Source organism: Cibotium barometz, chromosome 56 (genome assembly GCF_041138505.1).
Source record: "Cibotium barometz isolate CiBa-2024 chromosome 56, ASM4113850v1, whole genome shotgun sequence".
Taxonomy (NCBI): Eukaryota; Viridiplantae; Streptophyta; class Polypodiopsida; order Cyatheales; family Cibotiaceae; genus Cibotium; species Cibotium barometz.
In genome coordinates, this window is record NC_141101.1 from 28,699,328 (window position 1) to 28,721,363 (window position 22,036).

The window sequence follows — 22,036 nt, forward strand, 5'->3', positions numbered from 1 at the left end:
TCCTCTTGTTACTTTGCAACCTCTTGTCTCACATGACATGGTTACAGGTCTACCAAAGCTTCAGAAACCTCGCCATCACATTTGTTCTTCTTGTGCTCAAGCAAAGCAACATCGGGCTTCTTTTCCAGAGGAGGCTACTCATAGGGCCACACGCATACTTGAGCTTATTCATGTTGATCTTGCAGGACCTATGGAAGTACAATCGCTTGGTGGATCCAAGTATTATATGCTTCTTGTGGATAACTTCTCTCGCAAATCATGGGTTTATTTCTTTCCTAAGAAGTCTGATGCTCTTTCTCATTTCAAGGTTTGGCTTGCCCAAATGGAGAATCAAGCAAGTCAAAAGGTATCTTTTCTCAGGACTGACAATGGAGGTGAGTTTATAGCATCTGAGGATTTTCTAGCCTCAAAAGGCATATACAACAACAAACCACCATACCCTACACTCCTCAGCAGAATGGTGTGGTTGAAAGAAAGAATAGAATGATGAAGGAAATGGCCCGCTCTCCCTCTTACATCATGCGACGCTACGGTGAGGCTATAGCTACTTCAGTTTATCTTCTCAATCGCTCTACTGTTTCTCATTTTCATGTCTTTGGTTGTGTTACTCATGTGCATGTGCCTTCTTCTAAGAGGAGGACTCTTGATGCTAAGTCCAAACCTATGATATTCACAGGATATGCTTCTCGATCCAAAGGGTTCCGTTTTTGGGATCCTTCTCGTGAGGATATTGTTCTTTCACGTGCCATCTTTGATGAGCATGTTTTTGGTCTTGATGAGTTACCACCTTCTACATCTCTCTCAGATCCATTTCCATCTCTTGAGCTTGAGCCTCTCTCATTCCCTACAGTCTCATCCTCATCTACACCATTAGTTCCTACTTCATCCCCTCCATCCATTTCGATTGCGACACCTACTACTTCATTGGATTCTACATGGACTTCTGGTCCTCCAAAATGGGTTCGCTCTCTACTTCAGGATTCAGCTATATCACTTTCAGATGCTCAACAATCTACTACACGTGTCTTACGTACATGCACTTCAGTAAATATTGCCTTGATGTCTCATATTGGTGATGTGTTTGAGCCTGAAACGGTTAAGGAAGCTCTTTCCTTACCACACTGGTGTGAAGCAATGTAAGCAAAGATTTCTTCTATTGAATCTAATAACACATGGCAGTTAGTTCCATGACCTTCACATAAAAAGGTCATTGGTGTTAAGTGGATTTTCAAAGTCAAGTTTCATTCTGATGGTACTCTTTACCTAAGTAAGATAAGATCAACTCTATTGCATTGTAACCTTGCATAAATTGCACTTCAAGTTGCAACTCAAGGGATGGCTAATCCTTATGTGAAGCCGGCACCCCATGCACCCATACTCTTTTGTCTAAATTAGATAGAAATTAGACTAAAGTCTACTTGGGTGTGCTGCCCAAACTTGTCAGTGAAGTCTGGATGCCCAAAACTAATAAGTGACTTGTATTGAAGTCTAGATGCCCAAAACTTGTATTGAAGTCTAGATGCCCAAAACTATATAAGTGAACTTATCTAATGAGAAAATGCATTTCCCTTGAGTTAGATTGAGAACTAAGCTCCTACCTTTTGTGTCTTTCTCTCTCTAGCTCTATGCTATCTTGCCTCTTGGGAGTTCTATGCTTGTGTGTGTGTGAGAGTGTGTTATTTCTTCTCTCCCATATGCCTTGCCATTGTTACTATTGAGAGTATAAGGGTGTCTTGAAGCCTTGGAGCTCTTCAACCCATGGGAGTTCCAAGCTCAACATATGTTGAGATATTGAGCTCAACTAGTACTACAACGAACATTGATGGCCCACCTAGGTGATATCTTCTGCACTTATGGCACTAGCACGGTTGGTGAACTTATGGTTGGTATGCCGCCAATGGGTGATAGATTGTGTGACAACCACTTTGGAGTACCGGAGTTATGGCATAGTTATAGCACGAGCTCATATGGTCGGGTTCACACTATAGACAAACCATTTTTGTATGTTGATGTTGGAGGGTACTTTCCCTTTATGTATGTACTCTTATCTTTTAGTTATATGTATGGTTGTAGAGAAGAGAAGAAGATAGAAGAAAATTCAGCCATCCATCTCTCTCTTGTGTGTGTGTTTGCTTACAAGGAACTCAAGCTCTCTCTCTCCCTCCCATTATCTTTATGGTATCAAAGCTTTGGTTCGTGTGAGAGCTAAGGAGGCAAGCAAGAGGAAAGAAGAAGCAAGCAAGGAAGCAGTACATGGGTAAGAGCATCATCATCTCTTTCCCTTATTTATTTAGGTACAATACCCCTTGGTAGCTTCGGGAGCTACACATCACCGATTGAGGAGTTGTCTTCGTAGGCTTAGAGGTGCCTGTGTGGTACGCAGTACTTTGTACTACTATTTTGCAACCGGATTCATGTTTTGGGCACGTCTCGGTCTCCATTCTATTATTGTAAGGTATTTTTGATAGTTTCGGGAAGTTTTGGTTGAGAACTCTCTCTATCAAAATGTGGTTATTGTAACGCAGCAATGTATTTTGGGAGTGCACAGTATTTGCAAATGTATTGTTGACTTGGGTGTGTACATGTACTCTAGTCACATCCGTGGTTGGGGTGACCTACAAGTTATGTTGAAGTACCGCTAACAATAGTCTCATAGAAGATACTGCTGCATTACAGATTACATAAGAAATTGTTTGTTTGCAGGTTTCTGATTGTTGTAAGAAAACATTGTCTGTTTGCAAGTTTCGGATTGTTGCAGGAAAACATATCTGACAGAATTAATCAGATTGTTTGTGAGAAGTTGGACAAGAATAAATTCCATGCTTGGAAGTTTAGAATGGCCAATTTCCTGATGGGAAAGGATTTTGAGACTATGTGGAGGGAGACAATGAGGAGCATCCAGAGTTATCTAAAGAGAATGCCACTCCAACAGATGTAAAGGCATTCAAGGATTGGAACCAGGGTGCAAGGAAAGTCATGTATTGGATTTTGATCAGTGTCACAGGCATAATGATAGGACACATATAGAATGCCAACACACCAGTAGTTGCATGGCAGAACTTGGTGCAGATGTTCCAAAAAAAATACAAAGGCAAAGAAACTACAGCTAAAACAAGAGCTGCATACGGAAAAGAAAAGCATGTTTATCAATGAGTATGCTTTAAAGATCAAGGGCATTGTTGAATCCCTTAGTTCTATCAATTTATCGGTGGAGGATGATGCTTTGGTGAGTGTTTGTTTGAATGGTTTGGCAAAGAGTACAAGCCATTTAAGACCTCGATTGTAGTCAAAGAGAATATTCTCAACTTTTGGGACTTGGTGTCTATGCTGATCATAGAAGAAAAGTCTGTAGGTGAGGAATATTCTTCACAAAGCAAGAACACATCAGAACATGCCTTCTACTCCAATTCAGGCAGAGGTAGAGGTAGAGGTCGCGATCAAGGACAAGGTGGTGGTCAATGAGGAAATCAGAATTTTGGACAATAACAATGTAATGATTCGTAGCCAGCAATCATACACAGGTGGAAGAGGCCAGTCTAGAGGTAGGGGGAGACAAAGAGGCCAAGGTGGTTGGAAAAGAAATCAGAATGTAAATAGCATATCAAGGACAAGGTGGTGGCCGACGAGGAAATCAAAATTTTGGACAACAACAATCCAATGATCCACACAGCAACCATACACAGGTGGAAGAGGCCAGTCTAGAGGCAAGGGGAGACAAAGAGGCCAAGGTGGTTTTGGAAAAGAAATCTTGAAAAGGGTAATAGAAATGGTAGGATGTTTACTTTGGATGTGAACATGCGTAAAGTAAAGGTAGCTATGTTTGCGCATGGATCAGGTGTCTTTGCAGATATTGACATATGGCACAAGCGCATTGGTCATGTGAATGTACAGCTCGACTGAAGTCTATGCAGGCCTAAAATATTGTTGCAAGTTTTCTAAAGTTTAAGGTTGATGGTATGCATAAAGTATGTGAAGCATGCCAGCTTGGTAAGTAGGCCAAACATGCTTTTCCACATGAAAAGCATGTTAGGGCAAGGCCATTAGATGTTATATATTCAGATGTATGGGGACTGGCCAAGACTACAACAATTGTGGACAGCAGGTATTATGTTACATTTATTGATGACCACATTAGGAAAGTGTGGGTTTACTTCATGAAGGAGAAAAGTGAGGTGTTTGTTCACTTTTAGAGATTTAAAGCCTTCGTTTTGTGAGAAGGAAAAAGGCATGCAAATAAAATGCTTGAGATCAAATGGTGGGGGAGAATATTTGTCTAATGAATTCAGCGATTTCCTGAGAAAGCAAGGAATCAAGAGAGGCAGTTTACACATGTAGATACACTCCACAACATAATGGTATTGTAGAAAGGAAAAATAGGCACATTGCAGAAGTGACACGTGCCTTGATTGCTGAAAAGAATATGCCACATTATTTTTGGATAAAAGCAGTCGCAAGTGCTGTGTACCTTATGAACAGGACACCCATTGCAGCTATTCATGGTATGACATGTGAAGAGAACTTTACAGTCATAAGACTGGATGTATCTCACTTGAAAGTGTTTGGGTGTATTGCATATGTGCATGTTCTTGATGAAGTGAGAACAAAGTTGGATCCAAAGATAGAGAAATGCATCTTTATTGGTTATGCTATGGACCAGAAAGGTTATAGATGTTATAACCCTACCACTCGTGAGATGCGAGTAAGCATAGATGTCTTTAACGAGATGAGTAGTTGGTATGCACCAATAGTGAAGGCAACATAAGATGTAGATGTAAGAAGTACTGATGATACACTACATGTAGAGTAGCAATCAAGTGCTTAGTGGACCTGGAGAGTCCTCTAGCACTGGATCCAATGTTAGCCCATGGTCAGGCTGGTTGAGGATATATGTAGATACACATGCATCATGCAGAGGGAAGGAAAAGGTAGATCAACCTTTGTGTCTAATCTATTAGCAAGTCCCTCATATGTGGATCATATGTGGGTGGTGACTCTAGTAGCTCTGAGCAGAGCCTTGATGAGAAACTTGGCATTCCATTCATAGTTACTCCTGGTGTAAGGAGAATGAGACCTGTTTTGAGGACACCTGGCAGTGATCCAGCTGTACGCAGGTCTCCCAGGGTTAGGTACCCTGTTGATAGGTTGAGATATAATGGATATATAACCCAGCATTATGCTTACATGGTTGCAACAATACATTAATTGGAGCCCGCTTGTTTTGAGAAGGCACTTGGAAATAAGAAATAGGAAGATGCCATGAATGAGGAGATGGCATCATTGGATACAAATGCAACATGGGAGTTAGTGACTTTGTCTGTAAGGAAAAGAAGGCAATTGGATATAAGTCCGTGTATAAAGTCAAGAATAATGTTGATGGTTCAGTGAGTAGGTATAAGTCAAGATTAGTGGGCCAAAGGCTATGCGTAGACTTATGGCATTGACTATGAAGAGACATTCAGCTCGGTTGGAAGAATGGCAACCATGAGAGTTGTCATTACTATGGCTGAGCAGAGGGTTGGTATTTACATTAGATGGATGTAAAGAATGCCTTCTTACATGGTGATTTGCAAAAAGAAGTTTACATGATGTATCCACCACGTTATGAGAGTGATGCACACCTAGATTTCATGTGCAGGTTACGCAAAGCCGTGTATAGCTTAAAGCGGGCACCTAGAGCATGGTCAAATAAGATTGGGGAGTATCTTGTTACCATTGGATTTCAGATATCCAATGTAGATTTTTCACTTTATGTGAAAAAGATAGATAGAGGGATCATGCTATTAGTCATATATGTGGATGACTTGATTATCACTGGTGATACTGATGTTGACATACATGATGTCAGGAGGCTTTTGAAGCAAAAGTTTGAGATGAAGGATTTGGGTGAGCTGTGATATTTTTAGCTTGGTTTCAGAAGTTACTTTGGTGATATGGGTGAGCTCGTGGGGATAGAGAAGTTATCATTTATTGTGACAACATGAGTAGCATATCAGTTGTTGGCCAGTAACCCATTATATCATGCAAGAACAAGCACATTGAGGTGCATTATTAGTTTGTGAGGGAGAAGGTTCTAGCAAGGTGATGTAGATCTGGTATATGTCAGCATAGAGGATCAGGTGGTTGACATCTTCACGAAGGTATTGGTGGGCATAGAGGATCAGGTGGTTAACATCTTCACGAAGGTATTGGTGGGCATAGAGAAGCTCCATAGGTTTAGGTGCTTACCTTGGACTGCAATGTGTGGAGTTGAGCTTGAGGGGGAGTGTTGAGATATTGAGCTCAACTTAGTGCTACATCGGACATTGATGACCCGCCTAGGTGATAGCTTCTACACTTATGGCACTAGCACGGTTGGTGCGATTATGGTTGGTATGTTTTGCTAGTGGATGATAGGCATTGGGCATAGAGAAGCTCCATAGGTTTAGGTGCTTACCTTGGACTGCAATGTGTGGAGTTGAGCTTGAGGGGGAGTGTTGAGATATTGAGCTCAACTTAGTGCTACATCGGACATTGATGACCCGCCTAGGTGATAGCTTCTACACTTATGGCACTAGCACGGTTGGTGCGATTACGGTTGGTATGTTTTGCTAGTGGATGATAGGCTGTGTGATAGCCACTTTGGAGTACTAGAGTTATAGCATAGTTATAGCGCAAGCTCATATAGTCACGTTCGCACTATAGACAGACCATTTTTGTATGTTGATGTTGGAGAGTACTTTCCCTTTATGTATGCACTCTTATCTTTTAGTTATATGGTTGTAGAGAAGAGAAGAAGATAGAAGAAAATTCATCCATGCATCTCTTTCTTGTGTCTTGCACTCTCTTGTGTGTGTGTGTGTTTGCTTCCAAGGAACTCAATCTCTCTTTCTCTCCCCTGCATTCTCTTTAATATAGGCAACTCACGCGGTGACAACAGGAGAGGTGGTCTTCTCAAGTGCTAGCTTGCTCTACAATAGCTTACAATAGCTTACTACAATGCGGGCCTCTTCTCCAAGATGGCAGGTAAGCATCCAAGTTTCTCAATGACATGAGAAAGGTAAGTTCACTTCACTTGGTTAGTATTGTGCTAATGAGTGTGGTGTGTTTGAGCTTTCTACACACACACACACATCATGCATACATGCACACTGCACACGTGCACATACATGTTTGCACATGTGTATGGTGTGCATACACACACATGTGCACATACACCACACACATGCTTGCACATGTGTGCACACACATTCATGCACACACACATATATAAATGCATGCACACACACATATATGCATGCAAACACATCATGCATACGTGCACAATTAAAAATAAATCACTTAATATCCTTCAAATATATAGGACATTTAAAGGAATGTAGCAGTCAAAATTTCAACCTTTAACTTGAATATGATGCCTATTGTCACCTTTCTTGTGAGCTCTTAAGCAATTTTCCAAAAAAAAAACTATGTTTTGTGCACTTCAATGCACTTGCAACTTTGAAGTTGGAAAAATACATGTCAATTTCAAACTTGAAGGTTTCAAAATGATTGGTTTTAATTATATGAACATTTGTGAATTATTATTATTTTGGATTGAAAGATTACTCAATTTCTCACTAAAGTACTTGAGAGACATAGACACGACGATATCATCAAAAGTCCAAATTCTTACTAAACTTTTCTATAGAGAGCATTATATGACCAACATTTTTTTAAAGGGTTTTCTACACAAGCCACCTTGTAATCTATTTTGAATGGTGTAAGGATAACTTTATTAAATTTTAAATTTATAAATACCCTAAAAATAGACAATCAGAAAAAGAAGAAGTTTATCTCCCTATTTGCTTGAGAGGTTTTCCACTTACATTATCAAGAAACGGTGTGGAAAAAAACCAAGGCTACTATATTTCTAGCTCTAAAATTTGAAACAATGATAAAAAAATTTATGGCTAAAGGTTTTAAAATTGAACTACAAAAAAATTATGTTTTCTATAAATCACCTTCTATTTGGCAAAGTGAAGGATTCGAGGGATTCGAGGGTTTCTCTTAAGGGGGTAAAGGCTGTAAGGGTTCAATGTCAAATATAAACCGTCATGTAGTGTAATTTTCATAGCTCAATTTGACAAAAACATGTTATAATTTTGCCTAGGCTCAAATTGTTTTGGCAAAGACTCGTTATAATTTTGCCTAGCCTTCTCTATATTATATAAAGGAAGAGTTTCATGAAGCTGCCATGTGGTAAGAATTTGGAGGTTCGGGGCACATGTTGGAGGTTCCAAGAGGGGTAGGCTCCTATTACTCTAGGAATTTGAAAAATATTGAGCTGGGACTATATATGTGCGAAGCATGGGTCAACCCACTAGTGATTTTCAAGATCCAAAATTTGGGATTATTGTTTTAAAACTGATTTTCAAGATCCAAAATTTGGGATTATTGTTATAATCCGAAATTTGGGATTATTGTGGGTGCCCCACACCTTGAGAGTTTTAGTAGACTATTGTTCCACACTCTCTGATCACCTTCCTTTGAAGTGGAGCTGGACCATTAATGATGGGGCTGACATAGAGATCTTTCTCATTTCCCAACAAGGAAATTGAGAGTGAATAATTTGCTCCTGAAAGACCCACTCTTTGTGGAATATATAGAAGAAGCAATTAGAAAACTTAAAAGGAGAAAGGGGGTTGATGTTTCTTGGAGGCAGTTTGCAAATGAAATGCAAGGGATTATTAGAGTTGTGGGTAAATTGAGGGCTGAGGAAAGGAGAGGAGAGAGAAGGAAGTTGGCTTCATTGGCTAGTGGATCTTCTGATGAAGAGACAAACCATAGGTTAGATGCTGTTGATACAACTTTGTACTTTAAGTTCCAGGCTAGTATTAAGGAAGAGGAGGATAGATGTTATAGAGAACATGAGAATTGGGCTAAATGGAATCAATTCAATAATTAAAGAAAACTAGACAATAGGCTATTTAAACTTCTAAAGAAGAAGAGTGATGGTGAGATTGTGGGAAGTATTCTGGATGAAGATGGTAACCCTTTGAATGATATGAATCCACTGGCTTGGGTGAAATTTTTGGGTTCAACCCTTAGTCTGAAGGAGGATTGTTCTTCGAGGAGGTTTCAAGCTGAGAAGATAGGCTGTTGGGTCTTCTAAAACAAATGGTGGACTCAGATAAAGCTAGATGGTTAGAAAGAGTTGAGGTGGATGAATGCTGGATTGCCTTGCTAGTAAGTTGGGGAGCGAGAAAGCCCAAGGTTGGGATGGCCTATCCACAGAGTTCTTTATAGCCTTTTGGCCTTCCTTGAAAGAGATGGTGGGTGATATTTGTAAGAAAGCCTTTAATTCAGGGCTTTGGAATAAGGTTTTTAAAGAAGGGCTTGTAAAGCTCATCCTAAAACAATTTGCTTGCAATAGGCTTGGTCATTGTTGGAGGCCTATTACCCTGTTAACAGTGATGTACCAAATTCTGGCCATGATTGCTCTTAGAATCACCCCTGTGCCTGCAAGATGTTGTCTCCAAAAAATAACACAGTTTTATTAAAGGAAGGTCTTAACATTTTTGCAGCTTTATTGGGAAGGGATGTGGCTATCAAAACTTAGCAGAAATGCATCATGTTGCAATTGGATTTAGAGAAAGCCTATGACAGGATTCATTGGTCATTTGTAGTAGCGAGTGATGGAAAAACTGGGTTTTGGGATCAAAATGGCAACATGTATTTACACTTTATCTTGAGGAGAATACTCTAAAGTGTTGCTTAATGGAAGAGTGGTAGGGGGGTTTGAGATTAATAGATCACTCAGACAAGGCTGTCCATTAGCTCCCTTACTGTTTGCTATTGCCTCCCACCCTTTAATAATATCTCTAGAACCAGCATGTAGTGAAGGGAAGATTACCGGGTTAAAGCTCAAGTATAGTGAACAATTAGTTATACAATGTTTTGCTGATGATTCTTTATTGTTTCTAAGGGCTGAGAACAATAATGTGAGATTGGCCTTAGACATAATGCAGGAGTTTGCCAATGCCTCTAGTTCTAATTGTAACATTTTGAAATCCAGAATTATTAGCCTAAGTGAGGATAATGATTTTGATATGCAAAGGTGGGACTGTGAGGTGGTGGTGCAGACAGGCCAAATTGTCAAACTGCTTAGTATCAGAGTCCCCTTTCATAGCAAGGTTGATATTTGCAACACAGTACACTGAATGCTTATGTTGTGTTTTTATGCCTCGTGTTGAATATTGGGAAGTGCCACTAGAAGAAAATCATAGGCCATATTAGAGATTTTCTTTGGAGAAATAGTATGGGAAAAAAAAAGTCTCTGCTTAGCTTGCATGGGACAAACTTTTAGTTCCTAAAAAGGAAGGGGGCATTGGTATTATTCATATGCCCACTCATTGTATTGCGAGAAATACTCTGATGCTCCCTAGATGTTTATCTCAGAATATCACTTAGGCACTAATGATGAGGGAACCGGTGGAGCTTGTGGATGTTATGGCTAAAGGTAAATGGGGGAATCTAAACTGGAAGGATAAACTCTTTTCATGTGCTCCTCTTAAGATCAGCAGCTCAGATTTTTGCAAAATGCTATGCAAATGTTGGAAGGACAGTTTGGGTATTATGGTTTAGGATGGAGGAGGTAGAGTAACATGCAATTCTATGCTCAGTTTGGGTATATGGTGGACTCATAAATTTAATCCCCCTCTAGCCCTACTTGATACATCTGTTGCAAAGAGTCTCAACAACAAAGGCATTAGGCACCTGGTTGACTGCTGGGATAGGGATTTGGTAGGGTGGAAAGATGTGAATAAGCTATCTTTGGAATTCTAGCTTGGTAGGAGGGAAAGAGATCTGATGGCTCAAGTTTTGGAGGTGCTTCAAAGGGAGTTATGCTCTACAGCTAATGATACCTCAGTTTGGATTAAAGATTGGACTTGGCTCAATGGTGTCAAACTTAAGGATGGAAAAACCAGAGATATATATTCATTAATGAGAAATGGGGATGCCAATGTGCTGTATTGCAATAAAATCTGGAATGTAAATTGGAGTCCCTCCAACTGAAAAAAGAGATGGAACCTGTATGGGATAGTGCGAGATCCTTACGAAGTGCCAGATTCTTAAGACGTGCCAAGTCTTTTTGCAGAAGGTTTGCATGTGGGCATTACCTATTGGCTCTAAACTTCAAAGGAGAAATATCTCTAGTGGCATCTGTCCCAGGTGTAGATCATCACTTGAAGATGGGAAACATGTGTTTTGGGAATGCCTAGCAATTAGGGGTACCTAGTCCAAAATGTCTAAATGGATAGAGAAGAGCTAGGGTATGCAAACATATTGGGGGGACTGGATCCTGGGTAAATGGTCAGTTAGTAATGAACACATTGGTCTGGTTTTTAATATTATCAGAGCTTGCATCTTATTGGATATCTGGTTTAGCAGGAATGCAATTGTATTTACGAGGGCAGTATGTACAGGCTTGCAAGACTTAGATTTGATGCATAAATGTGTTACATGTGTTGGTCTGTGTGTAATTAATGTGAATAAAATTAGAAGCCCTGAGATTGATTTGTTGATTCAGAGTCTGCAAAGGAATATGTTTTGAATTTTGCCCCAGTGCTTGGTGAGCTTCAAACATACTAGGGACAAATCCCTAACTCTGGTTTGTATGATGCAGGTGAGATGTTGGGAAGGGAAGAAAAGGCCTCCCAAGTTTGGTCCAAAAACTATGAGGTGGTATCGTAAAGAAAAACAAGTTGATCATACATTTGTTGCTTTTATAGAAAACCCAGTTGGAACTAGACCCACTGTTAAAGTCTGGTCCAAGAAAGGGGGAATGCTGGAAAAACAGCCCTGCCGTGGTTGCACTACAGAAGCTATGATGGAGGCTTGCTTACTTTTGGGGTATCAGATTTCTTGGGAATAGTTTTGCTTTTTGATATAGAAGATGAAAGATGGGAATTCTTGTGTAAAATTTTGAATGAGGTTGAGAAGGAGTAGTAAATTGTAACCCTGACTTGGTTATATGACACTTTTTGAGCAGCTTCAGTTAATATAAATAATTATTATTAATCCCCAAAAAAACCCCAGTTAATATAAATAATTATTATTGATCCCAAAAAAAACGATTAATGTATACATTTTTCTAAATAAGAATGTGTTGAGTTTGTTTAAAGGTAAAAAAAATAGACAAGAGAGATTATATTATAACATATCGGAATACAAAAAGCTTTTTAAACAGAGAAGCATAACTCTTAATAGATAGATCTTTTGAAAGCTACAAGTTCTGAAATTTTTCTTACAATTGATTCATCCCTCTCGTTGAATCCAATAGCCCATGTGGTTGAGATAAGATAAAGGTACAAAATTAATTGCTATCAGAAACGGTGCCAGGCAAAAAACTTCTTCATTATTAAAATTGAGAAAAACTTCTTATAATTTTACTTAGTCTTGAATTAAAAAATTGAGATTTTAGAGCTTTAAGTTATAAACCTATTAATGAATGCATTTTTTAAATGGGTTAAAGGTTGTTTTTTATTTATTTAAAAAAACTGGTTAAGAAAAAAAAGTTTATTTCTGACACTGGCTAGCGATGGCCATGCAGTAGAGTCAACTGCTGGGACAGGGGGCTAGGCCTACTACGATACGTTAGACAGTGGCCAGCAACGACCGTCAAATCAGTTGCCGCCAATGCAGTGCAGACTTCATCGACTCACCTCACGACAGTCTGCATTAATGATTCTAGAGAGAGACTGCATTTAATGCATGCAATTATGTTGGTATTACACAACTATTATACACTCAGACGCGTTTCACAGACTCACAATCTCACAGCAGCATACACAGATCATTGATGATAGATTTTCGACATTAAGCAGAGATGCTAGATTTTCCCAATTAAGAAGAGGTGATCTGGATTCTGTAATCTGTTTAAGACACCTGTAGAAATTGGTATTATGGTAGAGCCTGCCATTGGCAGCCTTATTCACATTGAAATTTGAAGCTAGTGATCATTGATGCCTACAAACCACACAACAAAAGCATGATATAACCCTCTCTTTGTGCCACACAGCTCTCACTACTTTCTCCCCTCCCTTTCTAGTGTTTTCTGTTAGGTGCTTGCTGGTTAGATCTCTTCCGTAGCTATGGATTTCTCTTATCCAGACCTCTCTCTGCTTGATGATATTCTTATTCTTAGTGATCTGCCTTGTGAGAGTCCCCCTTATAATGCGTCTTATGGTAAGCATAGCCCTTCTAATCCTTCTTATACTCCTCCTAATCCTTCTTTTGGTCCCCCTCACCTCATTAACCACACTGAAATCCCCACTCTTAACTCCTTAATGGAGCCTTGTGGAAGCCTCTCAGCTAATTATGCACAGCTCGAACAAAGCTCTCGTGCTAATTGTAGAATTGATAACAGGAATTTTGCCTCTATAGCTATCCATAATCCTTGCTTGATACATGAAGGTAACACAAATTCTGAGAACTTTTATACTAGTGCGTTGGAGAGTGATTCTACCTTCTTTCAAAACAGCAACAGTTTAGATTATGTGAATCTTCTGAGGGCATGTTCCAGCAGCAGCACTTGTAATTTCCCAACTCTAGCCCACAATTGTAGTATCAATGGTCAGCCTTCACATCGTAATTACCCTAATTTCCTAATTAGCAGTGGTAATTCCACCGGTAATGATGTGGAGTATTCAACCAGCTATAACAAAGTTATAGCAACCCACTATGATAAACCGCCCACTAATCACGCCATTAGTGCTTGTGCTAATCTTGATGATGAGCGGGCATTTGCAAGCGCTTGCATATCAGCTCTCTGCAGCATCTCCAGCACGAAGAGAAGCAAAGGCCGTGCTGATTTGCCAATTAATGTGATCAAGCCCAATCTAAAGCCACCAAGGGGAATTAAATCCATTCGTGCAGGGGCTTCAGAGAGCGTTCAGCGCAAGCGAATGACTCGCCTCTTTTACAACTTGCGAGCTGCCCTCCCAAGGATAATCCCTCAGGTAATTAGTTGCTCACAATGACCTTGATATAAACAGTCGCGGTTAGCTAAAATATTATTTGTTCATTAATTATACACTCTTAGACTAGCAACGCATCTCATTATGGTAGTAGTTGGAAAATTTGAGCATATTTGTAATGTTTGAAATAACGGGAGTTGAAGTATATATGTGTTTGTCCCGTTGATACTTAAGGAGCTATTATTGAAGGAAGGGAGTTATTAACGTTAGTTTGTGGTTTTACGTTTCAGTAATGCAGGCAGCAGTACCAAGTTTATGGTTATTTTGGGTAAGATTAATTATGCTATGTTGTTATAATCGGCTCGATTAGTGGTTGCTTTTGAGGCGAACGCTCAATAATTTGGGTAGGACAATTCCTATTCTGAAGTCTATCGGATATATAGAGTTCTTAGTGGGTGCGCCAGGTAGTAAGTCTCACTATACCGACTCTTAAGTCTATCGGACATATAGAGTTTTTAGTGGGTACGCCAGGTAGTAAGTCTCACTATACCAGCTCTTAAGTCTCACTAATATAGAGTTTTTAGTGGGTGCGCCAGGTAGTAAGTCTCACTATACCAGCTCTTAGGTCTCACTATACCTGGCTCTTCTGGTTGCTGTCGTGCTCATATCATGGGTCTTCTAGTGCAATGTCTTAAAGAAGTAGTGAAACTACCTCTGTAACAGGGAGACAAAGCTAATGACAGAAGAGTTTCTCTGTTTGAGTCTCAGAACGAATCCGTTCGTCTCTCACCCGGCTTGAAAAATAAAAAATTAGTGGTTGTTCGTCATGATTGGCCAGATTAGTAGTTTGCTTTTCAGGATTGGCTACATAAATCCTATGCTGTCATTATATTCTCGATTAATGTTGGGTCGCCTGAATTATCTAGATTAGTGGTTAATAAGTGCTTACTTGCAAGCCTTGCGCTTATGAATGTAGTGAGATTACATGAGGTGATATCGAGATTAGCGAGCTAATGGGTTTTCATTCTCGTTAATGATGGGCAACAGAGTGATCGATGCAATGTGATAGACGAAGCGTGTGCATACATCAAGGGGTTAGAGAGGGAGCTGCAGTGTCTGAAGAGGAAAGCAGACATGTTACGCTCGGCGGCCGCGGAGAAGGCCGTGCAGAAGACTGATCATGAAGCAACGGGCAGGCAAACCTCTAATGATAATGATAATGATAACGCTAATGACAATGATAATCATGGTAATTACAGAGCAAGCTGCAGCGCTTCATTAACCTCGGCCTCTTCTCAAGTCGAGGGACTGCGCCTGCGGGATGATATCCGTGGTCCGCACGTGAAAGTCACACGTGGGGGTGCAGGCGGCCGAGCTGTCAATATTAGCGTTGGCTGCTACGAGAAGCGGCCGCGGCTTTTTACCAAGATTTTGAGCCTCATGGAGGCACGTGGCCTGGAGGTGCTGAATGCCAACCGCTCGCAAGGCCCTGAAAGTGTGCTGTATGCGATTCACGCCAAGGTAAAAGTAGTACACTCCATTCTGGTATTAGAAGTACACTAGTAAAGTTTCTACTATAGAATTCCTTCCTAATACTTGAGTGAGAGTGGGAGTGAGTGATTTGTTAGTGTGTGTGCGCGAGAGAGAGAGAGAGAGTGTGTGCGCCTGTGTGAGAGAGTGAGAGTGAGTGATTTGGTAGTGTGTGCGCGCGCGCGCGCGAGAGAGAGAGAGAGAGAGAGAGAGAGAGAGAGTGCGCCTGTGTGAGAGAGTGAGAGGGAGTGATTTGTATGTGTGTGTGTGTGTGAAAGAGAGAGAGAGAGAGAGAGAGAGAGAGAGAGAGAGAGAGAGAGTGCCTGTGTGAGAGTTAGTGATTTGTGTGTGTGTGTGTGTGTGAGAGAGAGAGAGAGAGTGCCTATGTGTGTGTGTGAGAGAGAGAGAGTGATTTGTGTGTGTGTGAGGGAGAGAGAAAGTGAGTGAGTGATATGCATGTGTGTGTGTGAGAGAGAGAGAGAGAGAGAGTGTGTGTGTGTGTGAGAGAGAGAGAGAGAGAGAGAGAGTGTGTGAGAGAGAGAGAGGTATTAACATCGGTAGAAGAGAGAGAGAGAGAGAGAGAGAGAGGGAGGAAGAGAGAGAGAGATCTACCTATGTGTGTGAGATAGAGTGTGAGTGAAAGAGAGAGGGAGAGAGTGCATGTTTTTATTATTGCTCATTAGATTTCTTAATCAACTTATAACTACATTGTCCGTGGTTGTGTTTGAGTGTACACATGTAGTGTCATAAGTGCTAAATTGTTTTATCTTACATGATATCTTACATTACCTATGAAATAAAACTATTGAAGTGAATTTGGACCTCAGGCAAACATTAAGGCATTGAACTTTGGAGATTTGGAAGAGGCGATCTACATCGAGGTGGTTTCTAATATGTAATTTAAGTAAATGTTGATTCTGTAAATGAGTCTCAAAACAATTATAACTTGCAATGATGGTTTAGTGTCATGTTATGAGATGGCTTATTTGAAATGTAGATGTTCGTTTCTTAACTATTAATAAGTTATTTTGGGTTAAATTCTTCAATTACCAAATGAATTTGAGAATCTAAACAATGAAATATGTACAAATATTCTTAATTTTATTTAGTATTAATGTAAATAAGTGTAACCATACTACATTTGTTTAATTGTTTTACAAAATTGTACCAAATGTGAAAAATCTTGACATAGGAGGTATTTTCTACAAATTTAAAAGAAGTTGAAAGTATCTAAAACAAAACCTCGAGTTTTCGAAAATTAATATATGCAAGTACTTTCAAAATGCAATTTGTTTCCACATGCTACTTTGGCAACACTCTCGCCTTCTTCAAAAGGCAAGTTAAGCATTAGATAAAAACCTTTGAAAGAAGGTTTTATTAAAGAATTAAAAAAAAAGAAATTTGTTTATTAAGCACTTCTCATAGAGAAGGAGCTTTAGTGTGTGCCTTTAAATAGAATATTGACATTGTCTTTAAGATTTGAAAAAGTAATAAATTATCTTTTACTTCCTTGACTCCACATTTTTAATATTCTTAACATGGTTATTGGGTCGTTCCTTGAAATTGATTATTCTATGGTTTTTCCATTAAATGTATGGATCATGAAAAATCCCATGGCATCACATATAGTTTCTAAGAAAGTGTGACATTTCATGTCAATATACTTCAAAGCTTTTTCCATTGATTCTTGGTTGAAGTCTTTTTTCTTTTTTTTAAATAATAAAAATGAAGATGACTAGAGTATGAAAATACCAAGTAAGAGCTATATAAAGTTTTAACACAATAACTTCTTTTCTCATTATTATTCACAGTACTAGTGTGCAGACTTGTGCTTCGCACATCTTTTGAGACTTCCAAATTCAAATTCTACCCGAACCTCCTAAAAACCTTCTTCTCCTCTTCTCAAAACTCTAAGTTCTTGCTACGTGTACATGCACATAGAACATGTGGACACACACATAAAACACATATAGAATACATACACATATACAAAACATACATGCACATGCTATACCTTCATTAGGTCACACACCATAGCCATGTAGTGATGTGAATAAGGAGAAAGGGAAAGGGAAAGGGAGAGAGAAAGAGGAAGAGGAAGAGGAAGAGGAAGGAAGTACAATTGCATGGGATAAAGGTAGATTGATGGAGGATTGATGGAGTAGATGGAGCGGGTGTAGTCCTTCAAAGAAAGGAGTAGAGGAAATATTTTGGGGGGGAAAAGAAATGCGTCATCGATGTCGAGCAGGTTTGAAAAGTTATTTTTTCAACGTTGCTGGTTGTCGAAACATACATACACATGCTATACCTTCATTAGGTCACACACCATAGCCATGTAGTGATGTGAATAAGGAGAAAGGGAAAGGGAAAGGGAGAGAGAAAGAGGAAGAGGAAGAGGAAGAGGAAGAGGAAGGAAGTACAATTGCATGGGATAAAGGTAGATTGATGGAGGATTGATGGAGTAGATGGAGCGGGTGTAGTCCTTCAAAGAAAGGAGTAGAGGAAATATTTTGGGGGGGAAAAGAAATGCGTCACCGATGTCGAGCAGGTTTGAAAAGTTATTTTTTCAACGTTGCTGGCTGTCGCTTATAGCGGAGTTTATATATAAAATGATGCTCAACGGTGCTTATAATGGCATAACATAAAACACCAGTAAAATGTTGCAAATAAGCATTACTATTGCTTACTTTTGTTGTAGTGAGGCATGATTATTAAAAGTGATAGAGGGGGCAACATGCATGATCATCATGATAGGTGCAAGGGTGTGGGTTCGATAGAGGAGAAGTTGGAGCAGATAATAGGCATGCTTATCATGCTTAGCTAACAGAGGGAGCTTGGAGGTTGCCACGCGGAGCAGAGGCTGAGAGGAGCCACCACATGACAGCTCCCAAATAAGATATGTACCTAACACTAAATAGCCATATATATATATATATATATATAGATATTCTTACCATGTACTTGTCCCAATCTCTCTTAAGCTTCCCCCTAGAATCCTACACAATGAAGGACTCATTTTTTTTATCAACCTCTCAGATAAAAAACGGTGTACATGTGTGTGTGTGTGTGTATGTGTGTATATATGTATATGTATGTGTGTGTGTATATATATATATATATATATATATATATATGTATATGTATATGTATATATGTATATGTATATGTATATGTATATATGTATATGTATATGTGTATATATATATATATATATATATATATATATATATATATATATATATGTATGTATGTATGTATGTATGTATGTATGTATGTATGTATGTATGTATGTATGTATGTATGTATGTATGTATGTATATATATATATATGCACGCGGGCGTGTGTGTGTGTGTGTATATTTGTTTTTCCTCCTTTTTAAGTTGAATCGCCTTCAAGGAATCTTGTGTGAGCAGTCCATAGTAGTGTTGCAATTTTCTACCTTTGAAATAACCTGCCATTTCGATGTCGTCGAGTGTTACGATGTCGTCGAGTGTTCTGATGCATACAGTGCCCTATGGGGTTATTTCAGTCATTCTACATCTAGATTATCCTAGTTTACCCCAGGTTATTTCAGTCATTCTATATCTTAACCTTGGATGAGCCTTGGATTAGTCTAGATTAGAGAGATTAGCCCATGTTTAATAAAATAAAGGAATGGTAAAATTCCATTAGTAAAGTGATTCATGCCCAAAACTAGACCCTATGTTGACTTACACACAAGACCCTTCTTTTTACATTACACTAATGTGTCCATGGACATGGTCCTTTCCCATTATCTAAACCGTTTGGCCTTGCACCCAAATTACATGAGACCTTTTAAGCTTTGTTTTTACAATCAAGACCTTCTTCCAATGCGTCATCACCTCATCTAAAAAAGCTAGCCTTAACAATTGATGCATCCAGTTCATGACCCATTTATCGGCATCATTAAGAAGAATCACTCCTTGAATATTAACATCATAAGGAGGTAGATTAGGAGCACACATCACATGAGATGTATGAGGTGTTCATGGGTAAGAAAGGGGGTACCATTAAGGGTTCCTAGCAGGGTGGTTACTTTTTGCAGGGTAGTTGGGACACTTGCTTGTGGGGTAGATGGGATACAGGTTTTGTAGGGTTGATTCCATATGTATGTCTGGAGTTTGTTGATAATGGATTTTGAAAACATGAAGGCAATGGTGTTACTACATCCTTGCCAACACACAAGATACCACCACAACCACCACCATTGCCACCACATTCACTACTTCTGCTCTGACAAGGTTGACCATGTCTCGAAATGCTAGATGCATCACTGCGATGTGACGTCCTTAAATCCTTGCTCATTAGAGCAACTAAGAAAGTGGTGCCTCCAAAGAAAATGACTTGTTGCTCTGGCGAGAGATTTGTAAGAATGTCGTGTATTTCTTCATCACAAGTGAGACGATCGTGTACGACAAACCTAGTGTACTAGATAATAGGAAAGCACATGCACTTGGTGTGGATGCTGTCGGCTCCTTAATCCTACAAAAGGACTGAGAAAAAGCACAATGAATAAAGATGGAGAGAAAGGGGGGGAGAAAGATGATATACATAAAAGATGAGAAGGAGCGTGTATTTGGCGACCAGTGACAACTGGGAGTATTGAGAGAGGTGACCTAATCCTAAAGGTCATCACAGTCGGTTCTCACAAAAAATGGACTAAACCATTGTAATGGGGGAGAGAGAGAGAGAGAGAGAGAGAGAGAGAGAGAGAGAGAGAGAGAGAGAGAGAGAGAGAGAGAGAGTATGTGTTGCAAAGGGCATATGCAACCCACTAACATCGACATCTATGTGCATCACATTAGCTATATAGGGATACTGGGAGGATGGGGATAGAAACTAGATTCTTCACTAACAAGAACATCTTGCTCTCACAAAACCTTTGGTTAAGTTAATCGGAGGAATCCAACCAAGAAACTAAGCAAAGACTATCACAGTAGGGTGAAGCAACGTAAGGTATTGTCACTCGGTTATATGGCTGGTGGCTTATGATATAGAGACTATCACAGCAGTAAGAGGGGGTGAAGCAACATATGGTCTTGTCACTCAATTATATGGCAGGTGTCTTATCATGAGCCACCCACTAACCATATATTTGATTGATAGCACCCTATGTTACTTCACCCCCTCTTACTGCGATAGTCTCTATATCATAAGCCACCAGCCATATAGCCGAGTGACATTACCTTATGTTGCTTCACCCTACTATGATAGCCTCTATATGGAGTGGGTGAGATGAGAGAGAGATAGATGGAGTGGGTGAGAGGAGAGAGACCTTACCTAAACTAATGAGAGAGAGAGATAGACAAATGGAGATGGTGAGAGGAGAGAGACCTTACCTAGACTACTGCATGTCCAAATTATGAGAGACCTTACTTGAACTACAGAAAGAGAGAGAGAGAGAGAGAGAGAGAGAGAGAGAGAGAGAGAGAGAGAGAGAGAGAGAGAGAGAGAGAGAAATGATATGATATATTAACGTCTTCAAAAGGCCAAAATGACCTATGAGACCAAAAAGGTTACAACAATTGGTGGATCTGATACAATGTCTGTGTAAGAAAAGCTAAAACAACTAAACAACTAACTGAAACTGAAACAACAACTATGAGGAAAAGTAAGGTACGAGGAGCTCCTAATGGATAACATCTGGGAAGGAAAACTCCAGCAACAAAGGTAAGCATCATATACATCACTATCCAAAGATGTCTCTCATCGGTCGATGGCAGATATCCTCAATGTCCTCCATGGTGAGTACTCTGCCTGGACGTCTCCCATGCCGTGCTAGTGTGGTCTTGATTCTCTATTGTCATCTCCGTCGGCGTCGAGATGGGCCTCTCATCTTGGGGCACCTAGACCGCCCCAGCTCTATAGCCCAATCAATCACTGTACCTCTGGTGGGTGCGGCTATACTCTAGGGCTAGCTGCAATGCCTGCTGGCCTGACTGCTCAATCTCTGGTCAAAAGAAGTCTGTAATCTACCTCTGAAGGTGTCTCTCCCTCTCTGATCCCCTCCCTCTCAAGAGACCCTCTCTATGTCTATGCAGCTCCAGCAAGTATAATCCGAGGCATCTTTGATCCTGGTATCTCATGACTTTGGAAAGTGGTCCAAAACCCTCTCTGGAATAGGCAGTGAAAATGGCCTCGTATCTCATAATATAGTGGACAGTGACATATGTAATGTAACTCTGTCTCTGGCTCCATCTGGCACAACTGACAAATCCTAGCCTCAGCTGGTACTCCTCTGAATCTGCCAATCTCAATCTCTAGCTGGTGTGAGGATGTGCGCATCTGACCAATAGCACACCGTACCCCATGAGAAAGATGAGTATCCATGTAGCTGGGTCTAATCACAAACCCATCCTCTGCATCCTCCGTGAGCTGGAGGATGTTATTCGGATTCTGGCAGCACGGGGTTGTGTTTCATGCCGATTGAATTGAGAGTACAAAGACCGTACCTAAACTACTGCATGTTATTTGGATTCTGGCACGGGGTTGTGTTTCATGCCGATTGAATTGATCCAAACTGGTGGTATGTTATACAAGTTTTCCC

General features: G+C 39.9%; 1 protein-coding gene across 1 annotated transcript; it reads left to right on the plus strand.

Annotated features, from left to right (window-relative positions):
* Positions 1-12,990: 12,990 nt before the first annotated feature.
* Positions 12,991-16,443, plus strand: LOC147607096 (uncharacterized). Its single transcript, XM_086791328.1, has 3 exons — positions 12,991-13,979; positions 14,985-15,458; positions 16,295-16,443. The coding sequence occupies exons 1-3, from the start codon at positions 13,113-13,115 to the stop codon at positions 16,364-16,366; spliced, it is 1,413 nt and encodes a 470-aa protein (XP_086647454.1). The 5' UTR covers positions 12,991-13,112; the 3' UTR covers positions 16,367-16,443.
* Positions 16,444-22,036: the final 5,593 nt, after the last annotated feature.

Excerpts from the sequence above, each read along its gene's own strand:
- LOC147607096 (XM_086791328.1), top strand. The coding sequence starts at position 13,113 with ATGGATTTCTCTTATCCAGACCTCTCTCTGCTTGATGATATTCTTATT. Across the intron at positions 13,980-14,984 it reads TCCCAAGGATAATCCCTCAG|AGTGATCGATGCAATGTGAT; the intron begins GTAATTAGTTGC and ends GATGGGCAACAG. Across the intron at positions 15,459-16,294 it reads TGTATGCGATTCACGCCAAG|GCAAACATTAAGGCATTGAA; the intron begins GTAAAAGTAGTA and ends TTTGGACCTCAG.